General features: G+C 42.4%; 1 protein-coding gene across 3 annotated transcripts in view; it reads left to right on the top strand.

Annotated features, from left to right (window-relative positions):
• acer2 (alkaline ceramidase 2) overlaps nt 1-20432 on the top strand; it is a 123109-nt gene extending 102677 nt beyond the window's left edge. For 2 of the 3 annotated variants that reach the window (XM_068030276.1, XM_068030274.1), the window contains 2 exons: nt 1456-1593; nt 7578-10222. In XM_068030276.1, coding sequence (XP_067886377.1) covers nt 1456-1593; nt 7578-7764 — 325 coding nt within the window. In that variant the 3' untranslated portion in view covers nt 7765-10222. Of the gene's footprint in view, nt 1-1455; nt 1594-7577; nt 10223-19820 lie in introns of those variants that run through there. The other variant, XM_068030275.1, reaches the window with a different exon arrangement.
• Nucleotides 20433-21892: the final 1460 nt, after the last annotated feature.

Below are 21892 nucleotides of genomic sequence, written 5' to 3'. Positions count from 1 at the left end.
ATTTCCCGAGTTGCCAGCAATTTGCCAGGGTCACTGAGGTGAGTGCACAGTAGGAAGAGCTTCTTCAGTGAAACTGACAAGCTGGGAAGGCAATGACCGGTGAAACTGAAGCTTTGCAGCTGTGGTCAGGTGAGAGGCTTCTGCTCACGGTACTCCTCTCAGAGACACTATCAGTGCTTGACAGGTGATTGCCAACTTCTTGGAAGTTACTTCATCTGCATTGCATTTCACTCACCTTCAGCTGCACTTCCCTGCTACGGCATGGGAGCAGCTTATGCAACTCCACCTTGGATCTCTAATGAGGAACAAGAGGAGCAGCAACACCAACAGAACCAGAAGCAGCAGGAGCAACACCAGCACTAGAACCAGCTGCCTTCTCCACATGCGGCTCCAGAGGGTAGCGGGGATGGATAGAGAGATCCAGCTCCAAGGAGGTGAGACGCCCATCAGCTCTCTCGACATGTGTGAGCACCAGAGCCTCAGGAGGCTCAGACTCTCATGGCAGGTTGCTGCTGACATGTGTAGCCTCCTGGAAGAAGACTTCCTTCCCTGTGGGCCAGGTGGGCACGCATAGCCAGTGACCGATAAGGTGCCTGTCACTGGAAGACCACCTCACACCCTTCCCCTCCCTGGTTCTCTGCTTCTCCCTGAGGTTATGTGATCTCCTACAGCAAGGGGAGAAAGCAGAGAGTTATGAGAGTAATGACTTGTCTGGATAGCAGAAAAGGACAACATATGTGGAGGGTGACTATGAGGCATGGGTGTGAGATGATAACAAGATGAGGGTGAGTGTGAGTGTTGGCTGTTCAGATGGGGATGTGAGGTGCCTGAGGAGAGAGGAATGAGTAGAGCTGCAAGGTGAGTTGTTCTGAGCAGTGCTGTGTAGAGGAATGCTGGGAAAATTTGAGTTTGGGGCTTGGCACCTAAAATTGTTACACCACTCACCTTAACTGCACTCCTGAGGTCCTTGGTGCACTTGGTGCACTGTCTCCAGGTTGGAAGGACCATACATCTGCTGTTGACTTCCTTGGTCGCTTCCATCCACGTCTGCTTAGTTGGAGAGGTTGTACTTTTCCTCTCGTCCTTGGCACTCCCTCAAGTCCTGCAGCAGGACCTCCAGGTAAGAGTGACAGACCCTGGGAGCAGCCTTCTTAGGGCTTCTCTCCATTGCTGTGATTGCTGCAGTCTCAAAAATCCAAGTCAAGTTGACCTATTCTATCTTATGCTGTGGTCCCTTTAATTGGAAATCCTTCCTTTGACAGAATCAATGCGTCTTCCCGCCTGCCATCCCTGATCAGCTGGGGAACCTGGAGGTGGGTAGATTACTGATCCACTACAGGTCCTCTTGTTTCGGCAAGGACCATCGGTTGTAAATTCCGCCCTATGGTTCTGCTGTATGTACATTCACCTCAAACTTTACTTCAATTCCTTCATGTGTGTTTTTTGCTTTTTCAGGTGTGAAAATGTTCGTGTGTACAAGTTGGGTCTCTTAGCAGGTTTTTGGTGGGCTCTAGCTCTACTCTGCTGGATTAGTGATAACCTTTTTTGTGAACTTTGGTCTGCATTCAACTTTCCATACCTACATTGCATCTGGTGAGTTACACGCTAACAAAATTATAATTTGAAGTAATAATAATTCTGCCAGGTTTGGCAATAAATGTTGACCTTGCCTTCTATGTCCACATCCACACCTTGAACTGCTGCTGACCATGGGACGTAGGTACACCCACTGTTAGGGAGGGAGATCCAGGATTTTGACTCAGTGACGGTGAAGGAATGGCGATGTAGTTCCAAGTCAGGATAGTGTGTGACTTGCAGGGGAGCTTGCAGGTGGGGGTCATGCTCCCATGTGCTTGCTACCCTTGTTCTTCTAGGCAGTAGAGGTCGCAGGTTTGGAAGATGCTGTCGAAGGAGCCTTAGTGAGTTGCTGCAGTGTGCCGATGGTAGAGGGAGTGAATGTTAAAGGTTGTGGATGGGGTGCCAATCAAGCAGGCTGCTTTGTCCTGGACGGTGTCGAGCTTCTTGAGTGTTATTCGAGCGGCACACATCCAGACAAATGGACTTGTGCCTTGGAGATGGTGGACAGGCTTTGGGGAGTCAGTCACTGCAGAATTCCCAGCCTCTGACCTGATCTTGTAGCCACAGTATTTATGTGGCTGGTCAGTTAAGTTTCTGGTCAATGGTGATCCACAGGATGTTGATGGTGGGGGAATTCAGCAATGGTAATGCCATTGAATGTCAAGGGGAGGTGGGTAAATTCTCTCTTGTTGGAAATAGTCATTGCCTGGCACTTATATGGCATGAATATTACTTGTCACCTATCAGCTCAAGTCTGAATGTTGTCCAGGTCTTTCTGCATGCAGGCACGGACTGCTTCATCATTTGAGGTGTTGTGAATGGAACAGGATTATTGTTTGTCCCAAAATAGCAGAAAGTTCACAATGTGAAGTATGAAAAATCAAAATGTTTTTGGAGGAAGGCATGTTCTCAGATCTCTATAGAAAATAAATAAATCTTACAGAGTTTCCATTGGGTTATAGTGGCAATACTGGACATAAGGGGGCTACAAAGGGATATAGATAGGTTAAGTGAGTGGGCAAAGACCTGGCAAATGGAGTATAATGTGGGGAAGTGTGAAATTGCCCACTTTGGCACGACTAATATAAAAGAAGCATATTATCTAAATGGTGAGGGATTGCAGAACTCTGAGTTGCAGAGGGATCTGGGTGTCTTAGTGCATGAATCACAATAGGTTAGTATGTAGGTACAGCACATAATTAGGAAAGCTAATGGAATGTTATTGTTTATCGCGAGGGGAATTGAATACAAAAGTAGGGAGGTTATGCTTCAGCTATACAGGAAATTGGTGAGACCACATCTGGAGTACTGTGTAAAGTACTGGTCTCCTTATTAAAGGAAGGATGTAAATGCGTTGGAGGCAGTAGAGAAGGTTTCCTAGACTAATACCTGGAATGGTCTTACGAGGAAAGATTGGACAGGCTAGGCTTGTATCTGCTGGAAGTTAGAAGAATAAAAGGCGACTTGATTGAAACATATTAGATCCTGAGGGGACTTGACAGGGTGGATGTGGAAAGGATGTTTCCCCTTGTGGGAGAATCTTGAACTAGGGGTCACTGTTTAAAAATAAGGGGTCGCTCATTTAAGACAGAGGTGAGGAGAAATTTTTTCTCTCAGAGGGTCGTAAGTCTTTGGAATTCTCTTCCTCAAAAGGCGGTGGAAGCAGAGTCTTTGAATATTTTAAGGCAGAGGTAGATAGATTCTTGATAAGCAAGGGGGTGAAAGGTTATTGGGGGTAGGTGGAAATGTGGGGTAATCAGTTAGTCATGAACATATTGAATGGCAGAGCAGGCTGGAGGGGCAAAGTGGCCTACTCCTGCTCCTAATTTATATGTTCGTATGTTCGTATTTGATAAACACTTATACCTTGAAGATTTAAAATGTGAGATGGAAGCAGTTGATTGCAGGGTTTCCACTACAATATGCTAGGAAATGAGATGCAACCAACTATTTTATACTTGCAAATAGTGCTGGAATAGCAGGATTCCAAGTTCACAAAGGATCTACATCATTGGTGATTAGTCTGTTACATCTATTTGGAAAGAGAAACAGATAGGGCTGGATTATATCAGCCCTCTAACGTCGGGGGTTATAGTGGGTGCCCGGCACATTCTGCCAGGAGAGGCCTGCCTCGACGCCTGACGCCAAGAAGGCCCTGTTGCATTTTACCTGTGGCAGCGAGGCCTCGGTGCGGCCCCCTCATGGGGCCTTCATTGCATTGGAAAATGTATTCAAATAAATGTAAATAAACCCACCTAGACCGGGCAGCCGTCCCACACTGATATTCCGGCTGGTGACTGGAAGTCCCATGCCTTCGGATCCCCATTTGGGGAACCGAGGTGAGATGCTGGTGGGGAGGGGGAGTGTAATTCTCAGGGCAGGAGGGGGAGAGGAGCGAGGAACAGTCTTTTGATTGGTGGTGGGGGGGATGGTGGGAAGGGGTTAAAGTTTAAAGTTAAAAAAGGTCAGGGAGAAGTTTGGAATCTACATAAACGTTTTGGTGGGGGGGAATGGGCATTGAATAAATTGATTCTTCCATGGGGATGTGGGTGAGGGGAGTGAAAATTACTACAAACTTTAATTTTGAACTTTTGTTCCTTTTAAAAATGCAAATGCTAATGAAGGGCTTGCAGCCCTTTAAAAATGGCACCTGCGCGGGTACAGAGTGGCCGCCTCTTTTATGTCATTGGGGGCAATCACTCCACGCCTTCCATTTAAATGAGCGATAGTTTGAACGGGGGCTCAGTGGTAGCCGCTGCATGCAGGCGGACCACCAACTTCAAAGCGCACTGCCGCGAGTTGCTGTGTGCTAGTAAAATCCGGCCCTTGGTGAGCTTTCTGGTATTTTGCGACATACAATAATTCTATCTTTCAATCCAAGTATCATTTCTCCTGGAGGGATTATAAATATTTTAAATATGAAAATAACGATAGTTGTATAGAGTTCAATACAACTTTACAGGATGAGGTTAAAATGATTAAGTCAACGCCCTTAGTTAAAATAGTGGATGGAGAAATGCCAAATGAACAAGTTAAGCATTAATGGATTATTGTTGGCAACAGTAATTCAAAGCCTATGTTGCCCTTTCGAACCTGTCAAAAAAAATTTATATTCTTGTACTGGAAATTAAATCATTATGTGTTGAAATCATTAAAAACTATAAAGTATTCAAAAATATTGTTTGCAGAAACAAGAAAGCGGAGTTCAATTTTGCCAGCCAATACGTGCGGTTTAGCACTGATCCAGCCAGTCAGGCAGAGAGGCCTGTAGCTTTTCGGGCCATCGCAAGATTCCCCAGCTTCAGAGTGTATTCAACAGCACACGTGGGGTCATCAAGGCTCCTGCAGACCAGGCACCAGCCTTCATCAACAGGAAGGGCTTCACTCCCTCAATGTGCAACTAGTGTGTGACCATCACAAACACTTCCTTCAGGTCTGTGCAAGGTTCCTGGGAAACTGTCACACTGCCTATACACTAAGGCAGGCCTAGGTGCTCGATCTTTTCAGGCCTTCAAGGATGCTAGTGGGTGACAAAGGTTACCCACTAAAAACATGGCTCCTTAAGCCTGTGCGGAACCCCAGCACAGATGCCAAGGAGTCTTTCAACAGCTGCCACCCGACAACAAGGGTGACCATCAAGCAGGCCATAGGACTTCTGAAAATGAGATTCAGATGCCTGGATAGATCTGATGAAGCACTTCAATATGCCCCAGCAGGGGTCTCGCGCATTGTTATGGTGTGCTGTGCTCAGCACAACCTGACTTAACAGAGGGGAGAGCATTTGGAGAGTGAGGACCTCTTGGAGCATGATACCTCCTCTACCTCCGTGGAAGACTTGGAAGGGGCTGCAGGCCAGGGGGACAATGGCAATGCAATCGGGGAACAGCAGGCAAGGTGCATTGGCATACACACCAGGGAGGCTTGCAAGTCATTAATACAGACACGTTTCTCGTGAGCTTCCCGTAGACATCCATGTGATAAAGTAAATCATCTCCCTTGTATAATCCTGTTGGCCTTTCCCTGGATTCCCTTATGATCTCATTGGACCTGTCATGCCATCAGGTCAAGTCATTAATAACCCTTTGACCTAACATGGCTCGGATCATTCCTTCACATTCCTCTTAAGAGCGCTCCAGCTAATAAGGACCCAATAGTGCTGAAATGAGAATAGGAATGACTTAGTTGTGGGACACATAACATTTTATTTCACACTTTAATGCAATGAAAGGACGTTATACAATAAAGTGGCACCCAGTGATACCCATGTGCAGCTCGGTGGATTTACGCAGGTGCTTGTGGGTCTCCTAAGTTGTGCTCTCCCAGCGTGAGGAGCTGATGTGGAGGCAGGCTGCTCACCTTTCTGCTGCATTGCTTCGATGACTGTGGCAGTCGTTCTCTGGTTGCCTTAGGTCTAGAGAGCCCCTGTATATCCACATTGCAGATGGCACTAAGTTACGAGGCTTGGTAAACTATGTGAATGGGAGCAAATAGTTACAAAGGGATATAATTGGGTGGACAGAACTATTGTGAATGGTGTTCATTGTGGGAAAGTGTGAGGTTTGGATCTGAGAAAGACAAATCAGAATATCTTTTAGTGGTGACAGAGCTGTGGAGAGGCACACTAATAGCGAGTGCACAATCCCTAAAAGGAAACACAAAGGCTAATGGAGTATTGGTGTTTAACTCAGGTGGTTGGAGTCCACAAAAGAGGAAGCCATGCTTCAGTTGTACAGAATCTTGGTCACACCCCATTTTGAGTTCTGCGTTCAGTTTTGGGCACAGAAACTCAGGAACGACATATTGGCCTTGAAAGGCCGCAGCACAGATTCACCAGAATGATAACAGGGTTTAAAGGATCAAACTATAAGAGCAGGTTGCATAAACTTGACTTATATTTCCTTAAGTTTAGGAAGTTATAATGATATAATCAAAGTTTTTAAAGTGATACCGGCTTTCAATAGGGAAGATAAACAGAAACTATTTCCTGGGGGAATCCAAAACAACAGGGCATAAACATAAAATTTGCATTCTGCCATTTGGGAGTGAAATCAGGAACCATTTTTTCCTTACAATGTGTGTATAATGAGCAGCTAGTTTCCTGATTTGAATTACTTGGTTTGAACAGTAATAATACCATAAATTACTGCCATGCATATTACAGATATTGGATATAACATATATTGGATATTGAATTTGTAGGTGTTTCACTTCAGACTTTCTTTTCAACATTTTTTATGTATCAATCTATGTTCTAAAAGTTTTAATTCCCTAAAAGGCTATGGATGTTGGGAGAATTGATACTTTTAGAACCGAGATTGATACATAAAAAATGTTGGAAAGAAAAGTCTGAATTGAAACACCTAAAAATTCAATATCCAATATATACTATATTCAATATCTGTAATATACATGGCAGTAATTTATGGTATTATTACTGTTCAAACCAAGTAATTCAAATCAGGAAACTAGCTGCTCATTATTGTTAACCACAACACAACTCTGTAAACAAAAAAAAAGTATCTGTAAATAACAGTAAGTGATGATACGTTGCATGTGCCATAACGAATAACATGCCTTTGTGTCAAAGGCAGTGACTCATCTGAAGATTGAAATAATGTTGTAAACTGCAGGAAAGAAATTCAAGTGTTCTGTCAATGTTATCTCAACCCTAAACTGCATGATAGCTTTGCAATGCCCTGCAAACTGTGTTATTGTTAATTTAATAGTCACGTGAAGCATTATCTGTAAATGTAAAGGAAATGAAAATCTGTAGCATAAATTAGTATTGTACTCTTTATCTTTAGTCAAATTGACAATAATACTGACAACCTTGTGAAAAAGCTTCATGAATCAATAGAGAATGGGTTACTATGACGGACTGTTGGATTGTGTAACATATGGACTGACTCATGAAAAATGTTGTCCAGTGGCTGTAAGAACAGTCTTTTGAAAAATCCTGAATGTATTCTCATTATTTTTCCCTTCTGTTTTTGTTCTAGGCATATCTTGATCTGTCTGGCTGCTTATCTCGGTTGTGTCTGCTTTGCTTACTTTGATGCTGTCTCGGAAGTCCCTGAACAGGGCCCAGTCATCAAGTTCTGGCCTAGTGAGAAGTGGGCCTTCATTGGTGTGCCATATGTTTCTCTCCTATTTGCAGAAAATAAGTCTCAGCTAAAAGTTACTTAAAAGTGACAGATTTGAGTGCACATTATTTTGAGTACAGGCTTGGGAAAACTTTATTCCATGAGGCTGGGGTGCCTTCCAGATTTCTGGGTTATGTATTTTGCACCTTTGAACAAATATGTCTTCCTGCTTATAACACTAACTCTCCCTCAAGAGACTATACTTTAAATAGGTCGAAATGAACCTTTTAGGTGAGGGTGAAAGTTGCTTTTGTATCCAAATGTAAATTATAGCAGGATTATAGGCTTTTTTTAAAAAAAAAGCTGTTTCAGAAAATACTATGAAATATTTGGGAGTTCAATAGATTTCTTAGCACAGCACTCAAAGTTTAACTTCTGAAAAGTATTCTGAAGAAAAACCTGTGCATGTTTTGAAAGCTGAAAGGGAAATTCAGCTCTCAATAGGGTTATTTTTAGCCGAGGCCAGGCTTGGAATATGATTTAATGCACATGCTTGAAGACATATAAACCAATGTGTTGCCACACTTTGCATCAGGAAATCATCTTTCGATGAAACCTTAAGACTTTTAAAGTCTGCTTCAGGAGGAAAATTATTCTATTTTATTATTTGATCACGCAATGGGACTTACTGAGATTTCTATCAAGGATTTATTTACTATTAATTTTATAAAGGCCTCCAGTTTCAATGTCAGTTAGTTAATATGGTTATCCGATATGATATTCTGCAAGATATTTAAAGTCAAAGGTCGGGCATTTTCTCAGAGTTCCTTCTGCTTTGCTGCCATAACTTCATTTGGAATGTGGTGGAAACCACATTGACGCATTGTAAAGGGGAGGAAATCCCCAGCCAAAGACTAATGCCATTATTGCAAGTCTGAAGTTACATTCTACTCCTCAGGACAATATTTTAATACTTAGAACCAGAACTTTGAAGTTACAAATTTGAAATACTTTTGTGATTATGCCAGTTCAATTTGAACACCTATATCAAATTCTGCAATGTTAATAACTAATTCAGGAGAGTAGTCTCAAGTTCTTTCACCATTTGATGTCACCTCCTAGCAATCTTATTTGAAGCTCTTGCCAAATGACTTACAAAATGCTTTGTTATGTAAGGCCCCACATATTCACCATTTTTATTTGTGATCAATTTAGTGACCCAGCTGCCTAACACTCCGATGTTCAGAGTAGACCTGTACTTGGGGTTGGGAAACTGAGAGGGAAAAGTTTGTTTGCACGGGCTATGCAGACTTACGTTAATTCCCCGGGGGTCGGGCAGGAAGAATCCAACATGGGCTGCAAAGGTTGCGGCTGGCAGCATTGTCTGCGTAGTGGTGCTACACAAACAAATTTTTCTTCCATAGTTTTTTATCTTGTCCATTTTCTGTATGCTCCTCTCCTGAAGGTGGCATTTTACTTCATCAAGGCGCTATCATAAATGTAAGTTGTTGTTGTTGTTGATGATGATGGGTACAGAACAACAATGGTTCAGTGCCCTCCATAGCTTGTTCAAGTTGCCATTATTTGTGTCTGAGGTTTGATTGTGCATACTGACAGGTGTTTTGACCATGGCAAGGAGAGAACCACCACTGAATTTGGTTCTGTAATGTGCGCATCTCTGGTGCTACCCTTAGCAACGTAAGCTGGAAAAGAAAGGACTTGCATTTATAAAGCACCTTTAATAACCTCAGAATATCTCAAAGTGCTTTAAAGTTGATCAAGTACTATTGAAGTGTAGGCAATGGTGTCAAATCATAGGGTGATACAGTACAGGAGGAGGCCATTCGGCCTATCATGCCCGTGCCAGGTCATTGAAACAGCTGAAAATTAGTCCCACTCCCCTGATCTTTCCCCACAGCCCTGAAAATCTGCTGCTTTCAAGTACTTATGCAATTCTCTGTTGAAAGTTACTATTGAATTTGCTTCCACCGCCCTTTCAGGCAGTGCATTCCAGATCATAACATCCCACTGCATAAAAACATTTCTCCTCATTTTTCCTCCTGTTGTAATGTAGGAAACACAGCAGTCAATTTTCACACAACCAAGTTCCACAAACATTAATGAGGTAGTGACCAGATAATCTGTTTCAGATGTTTGTTGAGGGATAAATGTTGGCTAGAACACAAGGGAAAATTCCCCTGCTCTTCTTCGAATAGTGCTACGGGATTTTTTATGTTGACGTTAGAGGGCAGATGAGGCTTTGATTTAACATTTCATCCAAAACATGGCACCTCTGACAATGCAGTCCTCCCTCCATATTGCACCGATGTATCAGCCGAGATGAAGTGCTTAAGTCTCTGGATTGGGACTTGAATCCACAATTTTCTGACTCAGAGGCGAGAGTGTTACACCTGAACCGATGCGGTCAGGGTCCACAAGTACACTGTTGCTACTCAGCTCCAGCAGTCTGCTTCCTCCAATAAATCCAAGGCTGTTGCCAGCCTTTGCAATTAGTTACCTGATATTTAAGGATGGAACAACGGAACTTCCTTCAGCTAAATGTCAGCTATCCTGGGGGGGGGGGGGTGCGGTGGGGGGAATTATAACCTGAAAAAACTTGTGGGTTTGGGTTAGGTGGGAGGCAGAAGTAATAAAACCTGAATGCCCACCCACACCTACCTTCAACCTATCCACTTGCTGCTTTAACGGAGATGGGACGGTGGGTGAGTGACCAACCTGCTCTGAAGAGTTGGCCCTTTGGATATTATGATGAGGCTGTGTGCCTCATTGTTATTCAAGATTTGAAATTTAATTCTGGACAGCTGTTTTTCCCAAGTCTCAGGGAACCTAACAACTAAACCCAGGCACAGACTACCTGATCCAGGAGGTGAGTGCCTTTTCACTTTCCTGCTGAATCCAGCATGCATGCCTGAGCAAACCCCTGTGACTGGACATCCTCCGACCCAACCGATCTTTCCTCGACCTTCCCTACGATGCCTCCAATCTTCCATCCTGGCCATTTGCACGTACTGGAAGCTACATATATTAATACACAGGGCCCTGTTCTTTGCAGACTGAAAGAATATGTACAAACACTGCACCTGTTTCAGCTGAACAAAATAAGTGACAGCCATTCGCTGGTTCATTCCTCAGGGCAATGCCTTGACCAATCAGAGTCATGCTGCCTGGTTTAAATTTCAAACAAAGCTTGGCAGTTAACTGCCAAGTCACCATAAACTGGTGCATTCTCCTTGGCAATGCCCATACCAATCCAAGTTCACTTGCCAACCAATCAGCACTCTCATGCAGTATAAGTCGTTGCTTTCCCTTACATTGGTTATTTTTGCGGATTGTCCTGATGAGTACAAGACAAAAAGCTTTGACAGCATGTTATTAATTCTTGGTGTGTGTCACTTTATGTGTATCTATATTAATTAATAAGAATGTTTTTAAGAAAAATCATTTTCCCCAAATATGCAATGCCACACAATCAGTTTTCTGAGAGGAGGGCTTTGACCTTCTAAACTTTGACAACAAACCAATAGCGTTGAAAGTCGACACAAGGACACTCAGAAATGCTGTTGTAGGATGTTAATGAAAGAATACTTAATCCATTTGTCTGAAATTATTTTCTTGGATATGTTAGCAGAGATGTTAACCTATTTTAAAATAAGCTGTAGGAACAAAGGAACAGGAGTAGGCCATTTATCCCCTCGAGCCTGTTCCGCCATTCAATGAAATCATGGCTGATCTGTGACCTAACTCCATATACCCACTTTGCACAGCTCTGCTAAAATAGCAAAGAAGGATTGCAGACAATTGCTTTAGGCTATGGCTCAAGAGATGGAGAAAAAAAATTGTACAACAAAAAAGAGCTATTTGTTATAAATATAACACACTTGATATTCTCACTGGAATGACAACTATTTTGCAATTTGGATTGTACCCTGTTATTCCTCTTACATTTCTTCTGTCCCTGCCTCTTTCTCATTCCTTTTCATTGTTTCTCTCATTCTTTCCTCTCCTCTTTGCTCTCATTTCTTTGCTTCTTATCTCTCTTATTTCTTCTTTCCTCCTTTCCCTCATACCCTGTCCCTCATTTCTCCCTCCAGTTTTCTCTCATTTTCTTTTCCTTCCAGTTTCTCATTCCCTCTATCTCTTTCCTTTCTCCTTTAACCCTCTTATTTCTTCCCTTCTTCCTTCTTTCTCTCATTTCATTTCCTTGGGCTGCATTCTATTCTGATGGTGGGCAGGCACCGTCGGGGACACTGTCCCTTTAAGGGATGAGCTACCGCCTCTAACGCTGCCGGCCAATCAGAAGGCTGGCCGCTCTACAGTACCAGCAGCGCCACCAGAGCAGTGGCACTGCCGGTACTGAAGGACGCCCTGTATTACTGAGGAGAGAGAAGACCACGGGACAGATGAGTGGGGTTAGGGTTTCTGGGGCCATTCAGGCAGGCTCCGGTGACGGGGTGGGTGGGGGGGAGGGTTGGTTGGTGAGGGTGGGGGGGGGGGGGTTCTTCCCAAGGAGTGGCAATCTCTGCTGGGGTTGTCCCCCGAGGGTCCTGGATTGTCCCCCAAAGGAGGGACCCTCCACTAGGAGGCTGCCAGGCTTTAACTGTTGGCATTTCCCCGCAGTGGCGGGCCCCTCCACCTTCAACAAAATTGAGGTGGATGTGGGAAGAAGCCCTCAAGTAGTCATTAATTGGCCACTTAAAGGCCTCAATTACCCTGCCCAGACAAAATGGCAGGGGACCCAGGCAATGTTGGGAACAGCACCCCCTGCCATTTTGTTTGCCCGCCCCACCATGCCTGCCTCCAAGGGCAGAATTATATTGCTCTCATTCCCTCTTTTGCTCACACAGTTACTGGCAGCGGGTATTTGTCTCATAATCCAGAATGTTCAATTCAGTTCTCAAGGAATCTGCAACGTCATAACTGCGAAGTATCAGCCTTGGTTCAGTAGTAGCACTCCAAGTCAAAAGATCATTCAAGTCCTACTGCAGAGATTTCAGCAAATTATTTAGGCTGGCATTTTGGAGGTGACATTAAACTGAGGTGGCACTATTCGAAGAGCAGGGGAGTTCTCCTGATGTTCTGGTCAATATTTATCTCTCAACTAGCACAATTAAAACACAGAAAATGCTGGAAATACTTAGAACTCTGGTAAAGGGTCAATGACCTGAAATGTTAATTCTGTTTCTCTCTCCGCAGATTTTGCCTGACCTGCTGAGTATTTCCAGCATTTCCTGTTTTTGTTACAGATTTCCAGCATTCACAGTACTTTTCTCTTGTACAATTAAAATAAAAAGATTATGTGGTGATTTATCTCATTCCTGTTTGTAAAACCTTGCTGTGCATAGATGGCTGTTGAAATACAGTGACTGCATTTCAAAGTAATTCATCATTTGTAAAGTGCTTTGGGACATCTTGAGGATATAGAATCATCAAATCCTCGATTGGTTACAGCACAGAAGAAGGCCATTTGGGCTGTCGTGTCCATGTCGACTCTCTGCAAGAGCAATTTAGCCACTCCCACTCCCCTGTCCTCTCCCTATAACAAGCAAATTTTCTTTCTTCATGAGATTATCCAATTCCCTTTTGAAAGCCACGATTGAACCTGCATCCACCACACTCTCAATCAGTGCATTCCAGATCCTAACCACTCACTGCAGAAAAACGTTTTTCCTCATGTCGCCATTGGTTCTTTTGCCAATCACCTTAAAGCAATGTCCTCTGGTTCTTGACCCCTCCCCCAATGGGAACAGTTTCTTTCTACCTACTCTAACAGAACCTCACATGATTTTGAACACTTTGGTTGAATCTTCTCTCAACCTTTTCCTCTAAACAGAACAGCCCCAGCTTCTCCAATCTATCCATATAACTGAAGATCGTCATCCCTGGAACCATTCTACATTTTTTTCTGTACCCTCTCTAAAGCCATCTCATCTTTGCTAAAGTGCAGTGCCTAGAATTGGACACAATATTCCAGTTGAGGCCAAACCAGTGTTTTATTAAGGTTCATTATAATTTTCTGCCTCTAATTATAAAACCCAGGATTCTGTACACACTTTCTCAACCTGCTGTGCCACCTTCAACGATTTGTGTACATATGCCCCCAGGTGTCTCTGTTTCTGCACCCGGAACGCCTTAGTGTGATAACAGGCAGATTTACATCACAAATAATTTATGAATAATATTTGTAATGAACTTTAATCTATTTTGTGATTATAGAACGTAAAGCACATTACACAAACCCCATTAGTCTAAATCCATTCTTTCTGACCACCAATTTCCCTACAACTGTTCAACATGAAGCTTACGTTTCCTTACCAGCTGTCAGCAGAATGTGTAACAATTCCCTGAGCTAGAAGACAAAAGTTTGACCTCTGACCGGCCCCTGAGTATTGCTGCCTGGACATTGGCAGTTGAGTTGCTAACCAAACTAGGACCTGGTTGTCTTTAATTCATGCTAACTATTAAGTGACACCTATTCACGAGTTCAGATTCCATCATTTTCCTGGTATTGATGCAAGTAGAACCTCCCTAGTACTTAATGAATCTTTCAATACTCTTGCCAATATGGGAAAGAAGCTGTACAGGTGTAAGTTCATTTTTGCTAAAGCTGAGTCAAAATGGATCAACAATGACAAGAGGAAGTGGAAACTGTACCTGAAATACAGAGTTTGAGATGCATTGAGGGAGTGGAGGGGGTCTGGCAACTAGGAGAAAGACAGTGTGAAATGGATGCATTTCAAGAGGTGTTGATTTTATAAATGTTTAATTAATGTGATGAAAAACTACTGTAGACAAATAATGGTAGAAATATAAATTTCAATACTAAAGAGCATTATTTACAGTTTTCAAATTGCGTTGTATTATGTCCTTTGGTAAGTATTACGACAAGGGGTCCTTGTGAGGCTGTCAGTACTTGCAGGTAATCCACCCACCTGATTTGTGCCATGACATGCGGTTTATTTAAGCAGATTCACTTTATGGGCTGGATTTTGTGCTGGAGGCGGGGCACCTGGTGCTGGGCCGAAAAGGCCTCCGATCTTTTTAAATCAAAGTTTCAGGAGGTGGGATCCCCTTCCCTTTAAAGTCTTTAAAGGGACAGGGATCCAGCCTCCAAGAGCTTCTGGCCAATCAGAGGGACAGCAGCTCAGCAGTATTGGTAGCGCCACAGGGAGCGGTGACCACTGCTGGTACTGTAGAGGCCTCAGACCCAGACCAAGCATTGGAACCCCAGAACAGAGGTAGTTGAGACGGGACCAATCCAGAAGGACCCGGCAAGGGGAGGTGGTGTTTGGAGGGGGGGGTGGGAGTCATGCAGTCCATGGGAAGGGATATCCTGCGGGGGGGTCGTTGTTCTCAGTGGGGATCCTGTGTGGGCACAAATTGGCCATGAAGGATGGACCCCTCCACCAAACCCACAGGGAGGGTGCCTCGCTTTACAAGGTATCCTCCCTACGCTCTGGTAAGATCCCAATGGTGGTGGGAAGAGACTGTTAATTGGCCATTAATAGGCCACTTATGCCTCTGGGCGGGAAGGCCGTCGTCGGCCTTTCCTGCCCCCAGGACAAGCACTGGGTGATGGGGAGCGGCCCCCCCTCCCCCGCCACCTGTCCTGATACTGCATGCACCCCCCCCCACCTCTGACCCCGCCTCAAGGAGCCTCACAAAATCCTGGCCTAAATGTCAGGTAACAGCAATGATATTATTTCTACTTTTCTGTCATTACAAACTGGGTGCTCAGCAACCTATTTATAACATGAAGTTAAGACCTTTATTATTTCGAAAGAATTAATATTTTTAACTAGTTAGTATTTGAAATGCACAATTATTATAATGCTGGGTAAAATAATAGAATGTACAAATGGCATGTAAGCTACTGAAGAAGCTCATCTTGAGATGTAATTCTCTTTTGTTCAGCTTCAGAATACAAAGCTGCAGTATCTTTTTTTTAATTAACTATTATCTGAAGAAAAAGCTCCTCAAAGATCAGGGCTCTGATATATCGAACCAAAGCTGATTTAAAAGTATATAAAAATGGAGGAAATTTTAACTTTTGTCACCAAGTGAATAAAATTAAAATTTCTCCCAGCATTGCCCTTTCTATTTTACACTGGTAAAACAAAATCTGAATGAGATAACAGATTGATTTCATGGCTTGTACTGTCAAGCTCACTGACTGAGTTTGTTTGTTGCTGTTATACTCTTTACTTGGTATCATTGTGATGAGCTTTTTTGTACCACAACATGCAGGATAATACAGTCATTTCACAAAAAACACAATTTTTGCGTTTGGTAGCTCAACCATCTCATCCAGGTTTACACCCACCTTAGTTTAACTTTTACTTTAAAGTTTAAATCCACTTGGGCAACCTACTACGCAGTCTTTAAGTTTCAGCTTTTGCCTGACCATTAAAGGCTACAAAGTATCAACAATGTTACGACCAAGGTGGGAGGAGTGCACTGTCTTTTATAGTTGCACTTCTCCACGGTTCAAAACATATATTTAAATGGTTACCCAGTTACCGATGTGGTCAATCATATACTCTACCCCTTATCCCAGAATAACATACACCAACCAGGTTTCTTTAATAAACAACAACATTATCAGTTTATTATAAAACAAGACATAACCAGTAATGAAGCTAAGCATTAACACACAGATTGAAATATGAAAGTTCCCTTTTTACCTTAGCCCTCACACAAACATAAACAAACACACAGACACACACACACACTGACGCACACCGGTTAACTGAAAAATAGATTTTTTTTTTCTTTAGAGCTCTGTTACAAAAAAAAAGAATACTTTGGCCAAATACTTGCTAATTCTTGAAGAAAAAAAAGAAAAGATATGGAAAGATGTCAATTGTCCAATTTTTGGTTTGGCATCCCAAATACGCATAGACAGCTGTCACTGGTATCTTTCTAGAACAGTTCTCTTCAGGCAATGTTGAAGGTCAGTTTGGCAGGTTTACCGGGTGAAATACGGCATCAGGAGTTTCAGGCAGGCCTTTCAGGAGGAATGCAGCATCAATTTCTCTATTTCTTACATTCGCTTCAAAGAGCTTCTCAAAGAGATGGAAAAACTAGCAGGCTTTCTAAAGAGATGGAAAAGGCTGAGCTGGGGTGACTGCTATCTTGACTGCTTTTTAAAACTCTAACACACTGTCCAAAATGAAACCAAAAACAATATCTCAAGAGTCAAGCCTCCTGACTCCTATAAATCTTGACCTGTCACTTCTCTGTAAAGATCTTCTCCAAGTCAAAAACCCCCTGTTGGGTATTTTTCTGAAGACAGGTGACTTCCAATAAGGGTTGTTTACAAACCAAGTCCAAAAGACCTTCCAATGACCTCTTTTCAATGACCCCAGTGAAGAAACATCCATAGAATCCTTTTCGGTTTTCCCAAATAAAACAATGTCCATAATTCAAAAATACATGAGTCCTCAAAAAAAAACTAACAAAAAATATCGAAGCACTGTCATAACAACAATCATTAGTTTTCCAGTTGGAACAAATCTATACATTATAAATGGCAAATAGGGAAGGTAGATTCATATTGACCACATAGAATTTTTTAATCTTACATCTGGAACTGAAGGGACTATTTTCAAATGCAATGTCACACTGTCATCTGCAATTTGATGTTCATTTACACTTATATACAGTCAGATGCAGACTTGTTGCCATTCCAGTCTCTGGTGATATGTGCAAACCATTTCTTTTAAAGAAAGACTTGCATTTATCTAGCACCTTTCACGATAACAGGATGTCCCAAAGTGTTTTACAACCAATGAAGTACCTTTGAAGTGTAGGCACTGTTGTAATGTAGGAATCATGGTGGCCAGTCTGTGCACAGCAAGCTCCCACAAACAGCAATATGATAATGACAGATAAACTGTTTTGGTGATGTTAATTGAGGGATAAATATTGGCCAGGACACCGGGACTAATTCACATCCTTTTCTTTGAGATAATACCATGGGAACTTTTACATCGACCTTAGAGAGCAGGCAAGGCCTTGTTTAATGTCTCATCTGAAATACAGCACCTCCAACAGTGCAGTACTCCTTCAGTATGGCACTGGAATATCGGTCTATATTTTTGTGCTCAAGTGCACATACACACAACCCATAACCTTCTTACTCAGAGGCGAGAGTGCTACCAACTGAATCATAGATAACACTCTTTCTCCTCCCATCTCCCATTTTTAAAATCTCTTACATTATGAAACTGATTTTTGGGAATAGTCCCATAAACTAGGGGCTGTTTTTGACTTCCGATCCTTGCCAATCCAGCCTGTGAAGCCCAAGCATCTCAATCCTATTTTCTTATTCACTGGTTTGACCTGTTTGTACTTTGTGAAGGTTTGGAAAAGGATCATCTTAGTGCTGTTGCATCAGAAGTGAATAAATCCTAAATCAGAACACCAGGGGTCGGATTTTCAAAGGGTTGCAGTGTTGGGAACTGGAGCTGATTGAAAATTACGGTTTCAGAGACTGTCTCCGGAACCCGACGCTTTCAGAACAGTCCACGATTTTCAATGACAGGGCAGGGGCAAGGGAACAGGGAAGCTGCTCACCTCCAATTAAGGGCCCATTAAGCTCCTTTAGGAGGTTGTTAATGGGCCAGTGAGGTCGGCACCACAATTTGGTGTCGTCCCTCTGAGAAGCTGTTTGCTCTCCTCTGCAAGGCAGCGGCAGGCCCCATCATGGCTGCTGCTTGCCTTTGCCTTTGGTGCTAGGAAGGCGGTTCTTGCCTCCTGGAGGCACTTGGTGTTACTAATTGGGCACCGAGCTTGCTTCCTGCCCAATCAGGACTTTGGCATTTTAAAATAGCGTCGTGTGAGTGATGCAGTGGAGGTGTGGGATCAGGACTGGAATTATCCCAGCATTGGGTTCCTGACCCAGGATTGAAAGTCAAGCCCCAAGTATCAGTTAGTATCAGAAATTTGGAATACATGCAAATTAATGGTAACATGGATTTAAATTATATATGAAACCCCCAGGCCCCATGCTAGGTGTCTATATGGATGGAATCTTTGGTTCTGTATCCAGAGGCATAGAATGGAAAACTAAACTTGTATTCGACCTTAGTTAGATTCAGACGAATTATCGTTCAGATCACCCCATTATGCGAAGAGTATGAAAATGTAAAAGATTTAGCACAGTTTTACTCGGCTGTTGCCAGGGATGAGGGGTTAGAGTCGTGAACAAAAATCTTTTCACTTGATGGACACACAAATGCATAATTTTTGTAGAGATACAGCTACAGGACTAACCAGGACTAATCTGTGTCACTCGTGGGCCTATTCCATAACTTACTGATCATATAGTGATCAACACAGAATTATCCAATTCCCTCTTGAATGTCTCAATTGAACCTGCCTCCACCACACTCTCAGGCAGTGCATTCCAGACCCTAAGCACTCGCTGTGTGAAAAAGTTTCCTCATGTCGCCATTGCTTCTTTTGTCAATTACCTTAAATCTGTGCCCTCTAGTTCTCTAACTTCCACCAATGGGAACAGTTTCTCCCTATTAGGTGTTGCAACTTTCGATAGTTGCTTTCTCACCACTGTTAGCTCTGCACAGTAATGCCAGTTAGAACCATGTCCTCCAATAGTAGGTTATTAAGCTGCTTTGATGAATAAAATTCTTGTACTTAAAATGTGAATTCTCCTTCAGGTATTTTAAATAACTAGCTATGGTTTATGATCTAGTATATTTTTCTTTTAAGAAATTGGTATTTATAAAGTATATTATGCAAATAGTGATTTAGTTATGAATTAGAAGTTATTTTAGTAGCTACTTATCTAATTTTGAATATAAATAAACATTAATGAGACATTAATCATAACTTTTAATCCATATGCTATGATCCATTTGGACTGAAATGCGCCCACATATTTTTGTACATCCATATAAAGGATGGTTGGAATGGAATGCTTGGTAATCAATGAGATCCTGGTTAACTTAATAACTTTTAGAGTATTTTTCAAAATATTTTTTTTTAATGTTTAGTTACTTAAAATTGCTAGAATACCTGACAGGATGGTGTTGCAAGCTCTGAATTTGCAACTTTTCTAATGCAGTTTTCAGGCTTCATTTTTTCCCTAAGATATTTTATTGTCTCTTCCCATGCTAGATATTACCATGATCCACAACATACCCCAATGTCGCTGTGTTACTGGCTCCTGAGAGTTACAGGAGAGTGACCTGGAATGGTTCTCCTCCACCAGCATTCCTTCAGGCTTGGATTCAGATTTCCTGCTCCTCAGCCAGCTTCCCACAATGACATGTGTGAGAATAGGGAATGGCAGCTAACAGCTTACTTTACACCATAAAATGTAAGGATTGCATTCAAGCTCCAAAAACCCTGTTCCACCTCCCCTGTTTTACATTAAAACTAAGAAGCAATAATGTTACTGGTGCAAACGGTATTGAATTACTGCTCCTCTTCTCTGCACCAGTGCAGCACTGTCCCATTTAATATTACAACGCAATTCACAGCAAGGTACAGAACAGGATTAATGTACTTTCTAATAATGACTGTGCAAAAAATGATAAGTTGTAATGTACTGTCCTTCATTGTGAATGCATAGATGCTGCTCTCGTTCTTAATGGGTTATTTCAGATCTTTTTATTTTTCAAGAAAGTAATGATGGATTAATATGGAAAACTGCATTTATATAGTTAAAAAACTAAAGCTCTACATAAGGAGCTTGTATTTGTAAATGTACTTTGCCATTTTTTTAGAATTCAGTGTTACTGACTAAAAGTTATACATTTCTTATCTAAAATAATTAATAAAGGATTTTTATAATATGAAGCATTTCTGGTTGATCATTAATGATTTATTTAAATATTTTAACACTCAATCAGAAAGTTTATGCATGAGGATTCAAATAGAATAAGAATTATATTTAAATAGATTTCTGATTGTCACCATCTTTAAAAAAATTTGGATGGTTTCCCCCTAGTTGTGCCTCTGTTTGAAAATGTCCTTTTCTGCATTCTCTCAGGTTTTCCCAAAGTCATGCACTGTTACTGGCAGAGAATGTGAACTGGTTCATCCGCTTTCTGCCAATGCCACAAGAAGATTAAGAACAGCCTATTGTGACTTGGCAAATATATTTCCCCACCTGCCTCTAAGGAAATGATCTTTTTGTCAGTTGATTGTTTATTTAATAGGGTCTCTCCTCCTCATCCTACAAGAGATGGGTCTTGGAATGGATTCATCACCTGACCTCATAATGCTAATAGCACTGAGGTAAAAGAAATGAAAGGACAACCAACTTGAGTTTGCCATCAGAGCAGCCACTTTGCCCATAGGAAAATACAGAAATGTTACAAGATAGGTCACCTTCGGCTACTCTGGCACATTTCCCTGTCACCTGGAAATGGGATTGGCAGCAGATTTAAAGCAAGTCAATGGTTGGAATATAATGAGATGTGAAGAAAAGAGAGAAAAAAAAATCAGATCACCAGCCCACCCCCCCCTCCATCCCCCAAAATAATTTGCTACTGGGGGAGGCTGGTAGCATTCAAGGCTATGGGCCAAGTGCTGGAAAATGGGATTACAATAGATAGGTGCTTGATGGCCGGCACGGTCATGATGGGCCGAAGGGCCTGTTTCTGTGCTGTATAAACCTATGACTCTAAGGTCATGTGGTGCCCTGTGTCATTATGGAACAAACTTATCCTATGAAGCGTAATTAGGATCAATTCAGGTAATGTCTTGCATCCATCTGCAATCATTCGTGCAACTTTTATATGGTTTTGTCTGCAAGAAGAAAATTTACCCTACTCCACTGCCTAAAGAAGATGTCTAGAGTGGTGTCCAATGCAACAACATTACTTTGTTTGGCTTTGTGTATTTATTTATTTGTATTTAGAGATACAGCACTGAAACAGGCCCTTCGGCCCACCGAGTCTGTGCCGACCATTAACCACCCATTTATACTAATCCTACATTAATCCCATTACCCTCTCACATCCCCACCTCCCCTCAATTCCCCTACCACCTACCTATACTAGGGGCAATTTATAATGGCCAAGTTACCTATCAACCTGCAAGTCTTTGGCTGTGAGAGGAAACCGGAGCACCCAGCGAAAACCCATGCAGTCACAGGAAGAACTTGCAAACTCCACATAGGCAGTACCCAGAATCGAACCCGGGTTGCTGGAGCTGTGAGGCTGCGGTGCTAACCATTGCGC

The sequence above is a fragment of the Heterodontus francisci genome, chromosome 4 (assembly GCF_036365525.1).
Source record: "Heterodontus francisci isolate sHetFra1 chromosome 4, sHetFra1.hap1, whole genome shotgun sequence".
Lineage (NCBI taxonomy): Eukaryota > Metazoa > Chordata > Chondrichthyes > Heterodontiformes > Heterodontidae > Heterodontus > Heterodontus francisci.
The sequence above is the reverse complement of the archived record's forward strand: the minus strand, read 5'-3'. Positions and strand labels throughout refer to the sequence as shown.